Raw genomic sequence first — 11,083 nt, forward strand, 5'->3', positions numbered from 1 at the left:
CAACGATCCCTTCCCGGTATTATCATTAATTCAACATTCAAAATTCTCCGGGTCGTACATATACATCACTTACTAATTTTACTTGCATCTGCACATTTCGACCCGGGCCGCCGCCATGCAGGGACCCGGTGTGGAGAGTTGGTTAAAATGAGACGGACGCAGTCTGTTAACAAATCCCCTTGTTAAAAAGAGAGATGGAAAGCATCATTCTCGCGTAACTAACAATACATGGAGGTCGATTTGGATGCGTAAAGAGACGACAAGTAATGATAAAAACCTCAACGCCATCCATCACAGAGATTTAAACGTTTCTCTGGAATGCCCCCTCCCCTTGTTCACATATCAAATTAATCTTCTAAAAAAGATTAAATAACAAATTGAGTCCATGCGGTCATAATTAGCCCTCTGTCGTGGCTCTGCACTGCGATTATTATGTTACAGTAATGGCAGATCTGTTGTGCGTCGTCTAGCTGCAGATCAGGCTAACCATTTTCTCCATCTTTGATCTGGAATTCACTGCTTCTACCTCCTCTCAGTCCTGATCATAATGCGTGTTAAGAGAAAAGCTTATGGCAGAGGCTTTTGTAGAACATGAGTTGGTTTGTTTTGGTTTTATCTGGTCAGAGGCACTTCTTCCCTCTGGTCTAATGTCACAGATGAGGATTTGCTGAGCACTGAGGGCGTAAAAGTGACGAAAGCGTCTGTCCTGCTTGTTGGGGAGCAACTGAAGTCCGAGCCGGAGGGCCTGGTCGAGAGACCGTTAGACTGACTGGAGTGGCAGGCTAGACAGGAGCAGGGACTCCCCCCGGGACCGAGGCCGTGAGTCGGACCTGGGTACATGGAGGGGTGTCTGAAGGCGCACAGGAGCTCCGGCCTCTGGTAGGGATGTGACAGTACCCGGAAACTGTCGAGAGAGCGCAGGGGGTTCGAGAAAGCGGTGGCTGCAGGACCAGAACCAGCACCGACACCCAGGGGGGAGTAGTAGGGTAGTGGCAGGTGGGATGGGAAGGGGTAGGGCAGGTTTCCTGTGGCTGCTGCGTGGCTCATCATGTATGTGTAGAAGGCCGGGTCGGCGGGGTGAGGCCACGTCATGGCCAGACGCTGACGCTTGTCTTTCATTCTTCGGTTCTGAAACCACACCTGGGACAGAGACACGGTGCGTCAAATATTAACCAGCTTTTCGTCTAAACTCTCATAACAAAAGCAGATATGGAAGCAAGATCATACAGTAGTTCCGCTTTCACGCACGCCCGAAAGCGGATTTGGGTTAAAGCGAGCGTTTTGGTTTTAATCTCATTTGGTGTCCATTTTTAACAAACCACCTTTGATTTGCGCTGTTTATTTTATCAAGTAAGGGTGGTGAATACAAACGAAAATAAATTAAGTAAAAGTAAATTATAAATGAAAAGCCTTGATGTAGGCTATATATGTAGATGAAGGCCTCTGCTTCCCAAACAATCTCTCTGCGGGTATTTTCCCTTCCTTTTTGTTCCCCTGCGCTTTCTGTAAATACAAATGGATCCTTTACGTCCACTAAAAGTCAGTGTTGGTTTACATCCAAACAAGCTCACAAAACGAGAGCCTGTGTTTGTGCACCAGAGGCCTAATTCTTTCCTGCTTCCTTGAGACAAAAATCTTACCTTGATCGTGGTTTCAGGGAGATTTAAGGCAGCCGCAAGTTCGCATCTCCGCGGCCTGGATACGTAGTTCTCCCGGTAAAATTCCTTCTCCAGTCGGCCGATCTGCTCCCGGGTGAACGCCGTCCGGTACCGACGTATCTGGTCTGCTGAGTAGGACAGAGAGCCTTGACCCGGCAGGCTCTTACTTGGATCAGCACCAGTCTCACTTGGGTGACCCGGAGAATCCCCATTTCGACCTGAACGAACATGCAGAATAAAGTGATGATTTTGAATTAGTAGGGAAAGCTCAATGTACATTTGTCTAATCATCTGAATGGAATGACAACGCACTGATGTGGTTTATTATTTCTAATTCGTTTAGCATTGTACAGGCTATTTTGCTAAAAGTTGGCATTTGGTAATTAAATTATTTAAACTCCCGTTTGTTTTATTTGTCATATCTAAGGCCTTCCTGGAATAAATCTTAACTCAGGTCTTTCTTTTGTTGATTCTTCTCAGCTGCCTCCTATTTTTCAAATGTAATTTACTTGAGGTATTGATTTCACTTGTGTAGTTATGAACAAAAATAGTAATTATTGAACAATCAGTTGTTGGCATTCATTTGTTTTTCTTACCATCAACTTAGTTGAGAGCGAACTACCTCTAAATAATTTACATATAAAGATTAGTATTTGGCAGATTAATGTAATTTTTGGATAAGATGGGGTAACCCCATACATGTTTTTATGTACTGAATTTTGCATTTTAGAAGAAGCAAGCCAGACACTGATGGAAGTGTACATATTTGCCTCGTTTCCCGAATATTGCTTGTGCCTTAGGTTGCTAAAAATCCTGCATTGTTTCTCAAGCTGTAAATGTGTACGTATAACATTTGCTGTAAAAGCCAGTGATAAACATGTCTGGTTAAATTGTGGGTGTCACCTCAGCTTTCCCAGCTGCAGTGGTCACTTGACAGAACAGCTGTATGCACCGACTGCAGCTTCACTGTGATTTATCCTACTGTTGAGGTTAAACTGTATTTCAGTGACTGAGTATTTTATTTCCCTGTGCAATTGTCATGCAACATTTTTGTAACTTTTGAATGGTCCCTTTAGCATGTGGCACATATGAGATAATTCGGCATTTTGCATTCAATCAACTTCATGAGCTGAATCATGAAATCACATTGAGTCTGCATGCTGCAGTGTAGCCTACCTTTAGCTGTTGGATAGTCCATGCTTTCAGGAGTGCAGCTAACATCAATTTCCTCATAGAAGTCCGACTCGGTGTCCGAGCTGCTGGCGTCCTTATGGGGCGGATCAGCCCGGTGCCTCTCGCCAGATGAGGACGTGCTAACCACCCGCACGTCGGCGCACATATTCTTACGTGCGCTCTCCTCCACCACCAGCTCGGTCCTGTCCCGGGAGTAGGGCGCAGCGGCGGGGCTAAGACGGCTCTTGTGGCCCGGCTTTCCCTGCGGTTCTCTCACGGGGCTCCCGATGGCTTCCGACAAATTCGAACCATTCTTTCCAAGCTGACCTCCCTCCGCCAACCTCGCCACCTCCTCTCTGCTTTCCATCACCAGCGCCGCTTAAAGACCTCGACTTCGCGGGAGAGTTCGAGCCGTGAAAAGCCGAGGGGATAATTCTCAGGGTTTAGAGGTGTGTGAGTGCGGTGGTGGAGGCGGAGGTGGGTGGGAGATGTTTTGCCCAAAGGGGTAGGAGAGGCTTCTGGAAAAGAGGGGATGCAATCCGTTCTGACCCTCAGAGAAGACAGCTCCAGAGTGCGGAGAAGGAGCTCTGGGAGGGATCACCATTTACCCTCGCTCTCTCTCTCTTTCTTCAGAGCTGTCATTCTTAACAGGCCAGTCGTCATGATGGTCCCCCTGATGACGACACGCATTGATTGGAAATGTGGGTAAACAGAGGGAGCAATGGCAGCGACGAGATGTGTGTGTGTGTGTGTGGGAAGGAGGGGGTCAATTGTCTGTCAGTGGGTACAACAAGCAGCAAGAAGAAACAAGAACATCCATGTGCACTATGCGTTGGTCTGTCTGGTGCTGATGTGTACTTGGATGATGTTTCTTTCTAAGAAAATCATTTTTGGTGCACATCAACTATCAGACGTAGATATATTTTGATAATGCACTACTATGCTGAAACGGAAGACAAGCTAATACATAACATTAATCTATTCTAATCTAATGTTTTATGCTTCAACTAACTCAAATGCTTTTTGCTTTTCACAGTGCTGCTTGAAAATGCAGATGATCATAAATGAATTATTCTTACTCAGTGCACCCCTCCTCTTCACCTTTGTGTCTCTGGTGGCTCCTTTCCTCCTCTTAAGTGGAGTCAAGTAAAGTCCTCAGAGGTCAAGTCTTAGGTCAGAGTTTAGATAAGAGGCCGTTTAAACAGGAAGTCTTAAAAATGAGCAGAGCCTGGACCAAATAACGCGATATCGTGTCACAGCATATACAGCGCGCCACTTTGGCACATTCTGCGCGTCATGTTTTTACATTACACGTCTCGTTTACGTTACATGTCGCGCGAAATGGATGGAACTGAATTAGGATAGTGTTATCCCTCAAGGGTACATGGCCTAACAATAAAAAAACGTGTTTGATGGGGGAGGGGGGTAAACAAAAACGTCATTCATCATGACTACAGGGAAATTATTATTTGCCAAATTAATTATAAAGCACGCGATCATCACACATTGTGTGCAAATGTGCAATTATTTATATATATATAGGGTATATTTTCAAAAAAGATCAAACTTAGATCAGTAAGAATAATTCGTTTTAGCCTTTGATATACAGTGTGCCACTAAAATGGTAATGAGCAATGGCAACGAAAGACCAGCTTTGCCACAAGCTTGTTGATCGTATTCCGGGGATAAGAGTTTCAATGTATTGTGCTTTAATGTGTAAATTTGTTTAGAACGTAGGCCTCATGTTGAAAACTTAGATTGAGCAATCGGTGTTTTGTAACTGGTTTGGTTTGTTTGTCAAGCATGCAGTACACTTAATGTCCTTTGTTTCAGAGCTCCATAGTTCTTAAGCCAAATCGAGTTCGCTCCATCATACTGGCAAGTCAACTGTAAGAAAAAGAAAATGGGCCCCATCCATTGTTACATTATTTCAGACTAAATTATGCTAAAGTTGATACACTGTGCTTTACTGTAATCAGCGGCAACTGCTGGAAAAATGAACAAACCAGACAGCATTTGGGCACTATAACTTTTAATTGTGAGTACTCTGTAATGTCTTTTGTGCATTCCCCATGGAAATTTGACTTGATCCAGCTGTCAGTCTGCTTTTTAAAAAGTGACATATAATGACCACATTCCGCGTTTCCATTTTCAGGACCAGCCAATAAGCTCCTTGCTCGAAAGATACTATTAATTTCAAACATACTTCATCACACTTATAACAGATAAGCAGTTGGTTTACTCAGGATTGCATCACGGCGACCTGCCACTTTTGATACCTCTTGACTTTGCCTTTTCTTTTTCGTGATTGTGAACATGGTTTAAACGTGTATAGCTGCAGGGAACGGGGTAGTTGCGCTTGGATCTGAATTATGTACTTTGGAGGAGGTGTCATGTGGTCTCACACAGACAGGAGAGAGTGGCAGACTGTGGAGTTCCAGCAGCCTCCGCTGTCCTTGTGCGCCCTCGCCTGTCCGAAAGAGGGAAAAGGCCCCGAGCAGCAGTCGGCCACCTCCCCCAGCCCAGAGGCTGAGGAGTGAGGGAAATTCCTTTGCCTTTCTAGCCCAACTCTTTCATCTGGTCTGCAAAGGGAAGGAAAAAGTTAACTTATGTCTGCACTCTCCTCACTCTCTGATGGTTGCTGCTGATTTCCTCATTTGCAAAAGCGAGTCGTAGTTTTCAATAAGTCTGTCTATCTGAGGTAATGAATCGATTTAACTGTTTGAGGTGAACCTCTGTGTTTTAATTGGTACACGAGGAGTAATATTGTAGAGAGAGAGAGAGAGAGCAGAAAGTACAGCTATCGTCTCGTCGATTCGAGTTAAAGATCAACCCATCAACCACAGAATAGTGGAAATTCGAAATACTGAAAAAAGCTCTCGGCTGAACCAAAATATCTCGAGTCAAAGAGGGAAGGGCAAAAGGAATTTATTTAATTTCCGTCTTTGAGACACAGAGGCAACTTCAAGCTTATCGGGCTGTTTACTTTTCCTAGTTGTACAAGGCTTTAATGTTGTTTTGTTTCATATCAGTATATCCTCCGTATGCTGTGTAAAGTATTCAATATGTAAAACAAACCAAAAACTACACATATAGGGTATTTGAACGAATCAAATTACATCAAAGGCACTGGCAGAAGTTTCGCTCTCTGTGGAGACGGAGTTTGATAACTGGTGCTCTTAAATTCATAAGGGGGCACATGTAGTCTTGGTGCAGCGCCCAGAGGTGGCAAAGATCTCATCGCTTTGTTACTCACCAAGAGTTATGCAATGGGTCGTGGCCAGGGCAGATTGCATCTTGTGATCGTGCAGAGATAACGCTTGGAAGGCTTTTGCGCAACAGACGAACGACCTTGCGCGTTAAGAGTAGTGTCACTTATATTGTGTGTGTTTTAGATAGTGAAGGTCACGGGATGGGTTTAGTTAGCTGATTGTGGACCACGTTATCCCTTACATTAAATGTATCTCTGAAGTGCACAGTGTGTCCAAACCCTGCGCATTCTTGGGGCAGAAGTGCAGTGCAGCTCTGACTCCAGTGTCTAGTTTTGCAGGAGAAGATCAAAGAGGGGGGGGGGGGGACTCCCCCCGCGGCAGACACTGCAGAATGCGCCCCTCAGTTTTACTAGCCAGCCTAACTTGAACTTGACCATGGAGCCTGCGCAGTTCGTTTGTAATCTAATCCATGGCCCTAGCTGTTAAGAACTGCAAGAGTAGTGCTTTCAACCTCCAAAAACTGTATCAGTGTGAGATGGAATCATTCATGAACTGTGGATGTCGGATGTTCAGTCCGCCTTTGGCTGAGGTGCGCAGCAGAGGAAAGGTGGAAGAAAGGAAAAAAAAAACTTCCTCTCCTTCATTATGGTGGCCCCTCCCGTCTCCTTTGCTTCAACTTGGCCTTGAAACAGGATGACGCAGTCAGCAGAGAGTTAACTCGTTGACCTTGGAGCGGAACTAGTCCCGATGACTATACAGCAGGAAATATCTCCGCTGCAGCGGAGAGACCCTCTTTTTTTATCGCTCTTTGCAGCTCCATCCTACAAACGCGAAGGGTTTAGCAAGCCACTGAGATTAGGTCCGTATTACCCAATTAAATAGGTGGGGGGTGGCTTACCATCAATTCAGTAGAAACACACCAGGTGCAAAGCCCCGACTTTTAACCAGCGCGTTTGCCATTCTATAGACTGGTCTGAGCGTCCCTGGCATCTCTGAGAAAGGTGATATTTACAAGTCTGTCTGCCTGCTAATGGGTTTTTATTTTTAGGGGCTTCTGGTGTCGTTAGGCCCGCTTTCCCCCTGTTTTCTTTGTGGTGTTTTTAGGCTGCTACTGGCTAAGGGTTTGGATATTTTTGTTAGTATTTGTACTCTTTCTTTTGAGCATTGCGATGCCTGCAGTTAGATTAATGGTCGAATTAAGGGTACAAAGCAGTATGCAAACAGACAATCTGGTTTGCATAAGCCTGAATGTATGTTAAAGAAGGCCTCCACAGTACTCGGGGTTTCTTAGTCCTCAGCACTGATTACCTACTTTTCAGTCAAATGTAATTGTATTTTTTCAAACTAAAATGAACAATAAAAACGTTTGGTGTCTGACTTCCAGCCAGTGCCATTTAAATAAACAGGTCGACAGTTTTCTTTTTTTTTTTTATTCCCCTACCACCACCAAAACATTTATACAACAGTACTCTTAATGTTTAACACGTCATTGTAGGTGTTTAATGGATAACTTTTTTAAATCACGAGTATAATCATGAAATAGATATCATGGTTTACTAGACATTTAGGTGAACAAAGAACAAAAATGTTCCAACATTAAATAATGAAGCTAAAACAAAAAGTCGGACAATATTTTAAATGAAATAACTCTGCTTCTTTAAGATAATTGCAGATGTTTTCAGATCTGCTGATAAACCTTTCAGTATTTAGATATTTATTTTAAGGACCCAACATCAAATGCATTTACACAGAAAAGGCACGACAAGCTCACTATATGTTTTTTTTCATTTTATTCTTTTATTTTTATAGCAAATTAAATAAAAGATAATATTCATTCGACATATGAGGTCATCTGAAATTTAGGTCACATTTACAAGGGTGAAAGTTTTGCTGACTTATATTTAGTACTTGGTGCAAACAGACACTGAAGCTGAAGAAAGAAAAATTAATTTTACTTTGGCCATTTTACGAAATGATCTGAACGCAAATAACAAATGGACAGAATAGCAGGTTTTACCTAGTTTCCCGGTGTCTCTGTGGATTTAAGAAAAGAAAAAAAACACGGAAAATATTTAGAAATTTTGATATTTACAACAATTAGTAATGATAATGGTGACGATGATGATTTAAGTCCAGGTGGGACAGAGAAAATAAAGCTGAAAAACAAGATAAAGCTGCTTTAGTTTTGCTTAAAATAAATGTTTAAATGTCCTGACAGTCATTTTACTTTATTATACAAAATATCTTACAGATTTACTGTTAGAATGATGAAATTTTAAAAAATTGGTACATAAACCAGTACTTCCTTACTTTTGGAAGCCACTTGCCTCTACAGTGAAAAACTCACCAGATGTGGAACTGATCATTCAGTGGAACAAAGCGCGGACCTTTGTATTTCCTGAGGTTCCTGTATGTCAGTAAATGAATGGCACATGCAGCTTCCAGGCTGTAGCTTTAGCAGCCTGTTAACGCAACATTTAAGACTTCTGCTGCAGAAGCTGAAACTGAGTAAAATCTGCAGCAAATGTGTCTGTTGAGAGCTGACACTGAGGACACTTTGGAGGTGAAACGGTGGATATTTAAGTGCCTTGTGTACGAAAATGGAGTGGCTCAGCTTTTCTTGTTATACTTATGCAGACCGGCATAATCACACCAGGCAAGCGTCCAGAAAATATGGAAAAGTCAAGTGTGTGACCGCCCTGTGGTTGCCTGCTTTGACCACAAAAACATATTGGCTGTTATGTTTTGACAGCTCTTTGACAGCTTTCTACTATAAACACGTGTCATCAACAAGACTGGAATTTGACTGCAGGTTCTTAGAAGCCCATTTTATATCTCAATTCCTGTTATTAGGGGTATAAATTTATGGCTGAACATAACTTTATATGGACCTTTCCCTGCTTTACCCAGGCTCCAGACGCTGAGGCCGTGGAATAAATGTGTTATTTCTTTCTCTGGCTTCGAAATTTGGATGCCAGTACAAACAGGGGGTTGATACTTGATGACCTCAGAGAAAAGCCTCCAGGCTATTCTGCCAAGTCCCAAAGTGGAGTCCAAGGAGTTTTCCGGGATATTTTAGATGGACGAGGGAGGTCCATAGCAAATCAAGAAATTTAAATTCAGTCTTATTAATTCGTCTCACATTGAACGTACAAGTCAGCCTCCCCTCGTTATCTCAGTCTTCTGCATACAAAACCGAAAGAGTGGTTCCTGGCGTCCCTTGGTGCATTGTGGTGCATCGTTTCCGGAGCGCGCCTCCCCTGCAGACGCTGCTCGTTGTTGAATATGTCTCTTGCTGAAACTGACCTTACGTGCGCGCCGAGGGCCACCTTGGCGAGGGCTCAGGTCTGTTGTCTGCAGGACGGTGACGCAAAGAACTGAAGCAGGAACGTGGAAAAAGACAGAATGAACTCTTTCAGTCGCAAAAGTGTGATAAACAGACATTAACTATGAAAGAACAAAGCACAACTACGGAACAGTTAATGATTAAAGATACAGTGTTTGTGATGAAGCTCGATTTTCTTGCATTGACAAAAACGCCACAAGGCAGCGCGCAACAGGCCGGGCCTTGTACTAATACTCATAATTATTGCTGCATGTTGCTGCTGAGTGAGTTAATTTCTTGGCCTTTCTTGTTTGATAACGTCAAGATAAAACCTGACTACTGTGCAACTCGCTGTAATGACCGGCTTCATATTTTAGCTGGTCATTAAACATATTCAGACGTGCAGAGCAAAATTTGATGGGACAAGTTCGAAACAAAAGAAAAGGCACACGTGACTTTGTTCAACGTCTTAATATGAATGGTATTTTTGATCAAGTGGAACCTCTACAATTTGAGCTACAAATAGAACAACATTTTCTTACTATGTTTGTTTTATTTAAACATACACCTGATACAATAAGAAACCTAGGATGCAGCATAAACCTACCGTTTGCCATATTCGATTAAATGTCATAGGCCTAAAGTTCCCTTAATTCTCATATTTTGGATAAATGTGTCTCTAGCAACTGAATACAAATCGCAAACTGTTCCCTTTAAAAGGAAGCTCATCAAATTTAATTTGATTCAAAAGAAATGGCATCCAAAACATAACAACACGAAGCAGGCAAACTACAATTTGGGGTTTTGTCGCTACAACGCTCTCTACCCTTTGAATGTGAGTAAGTAAAACCATTTTCAGTCTATCCCTATTTGCTCTGCATTTTTTAAAGTGCCAATAGCCCCGCAACGCCAAATAGCTGCGGTTCCGAACATTCCTGTTTAAAACTTAAAGAAGCTTTCAGTGTTGACTGTTGATCAATCTATTTGATTTAAGGCTATTTTAGGTTTTGTTGGCGTTAAATATTTGGTTGCGATTTACTGGTGTTCAAATTGACCAAATGAGATGGAATGATCTTTTTTTTTTTCTTTCAATCAAACAAAGTGGGAATCAAACGTCTGCATTCATGAGTGGCACGCATATGAACAGTAGCTTATTTTTGTAAAGTTTTTCTTTAGATATCTCAAAATGGCTGCAAACAACAACCATAGGCCCAAACTACAGCTACATTTTGAAGCTGAACACAAATTCAGTGAAAGTGCCACCACGTTCATTTTCCCTCAGTGGAATAGGCTTGGAGCCACTGGCCATAAACAAAAAAACACACACATACACTTGCTCTCTCTCTCTCTCTCTGTGTCTCTCTCTCACACACGCACACACACACACCACACGTCTATTCCGCCCCCCACCTTTTCAGGGATCAAAATCATTTTCACACTTATCTGCCAAAAACACCACAAAAAATAAAATAAAATAAAAAATAAAAAGAAGACACACACACTCGACAGCCTTCAGTTTAGGTTTCCAACGCTGGGACGCAAAGTTAACGCAGGAGCCAGGAGAAGCAGCCATAGACGAGCTGGTGAGAGAAAACGGTAGAGAAAACAAAATGATTGTAAAACTTAATGTCCTCCAATAGCTTTCATTGGGACAGGAATTCTCACCCTCCTTCCGCTCTTTTCAAGAGCTCAGACGGGGCCCTTCAACGCCTGAA

General features: G+C 42.7%; 1 protein-coding gene across 2 annotated transcripts; it reads right to left on the bottom strand.

Annotated features, from left to right (window-relative positions):
- Positions 1-612: 612 nt before the first annotated feature.
- Positions 613-3,198, bottom strand: evx1 (even-skipped homeobox 1). 2 transcript variants are annotated; one of them, XM_075450102.1, is made up of 3 exons: positions 2,835-3,198; positions 1,641-1,786; positions 613-1,140 (listed from the first exon to the last, which is right to left on the bottom strand). In XM_075450102.1, exons 1-3 carry the CDS (start codon positions 3,196-3,198, stop codon positions 613-615), a joined length of 1,038 nt encoding a protein of 345 aa, XP_075306217.1. The 2 variants fall into 2 exon arrangements, with proteins under 2 accessions (XP_075306217.1, XP_075306216.1); XM_075450101.1 differs by having other exon boundaries at positions 1,641-1,876.
- Between the last annotated feature and the right edge of the window lie 7,885 nt (positions 3,199-11,083).

Source organism: Odontesthes bonariensis, chromosome 18 (genome assembly GCF_027942865.1).
Source record: "Odontesthes bonariensis isolate fOdoBon6 chromosome 18, fOdoBon6.hap1, whole genome shotgun sequence".
Taxonomy (NCBI): domain Eukaryota; kingdom Metazoa; phylum Chordata; class Actinopteri; order Atheriniformes; family Atherinopsidae; genus Odontesthes; species Odontesthes bonariensis.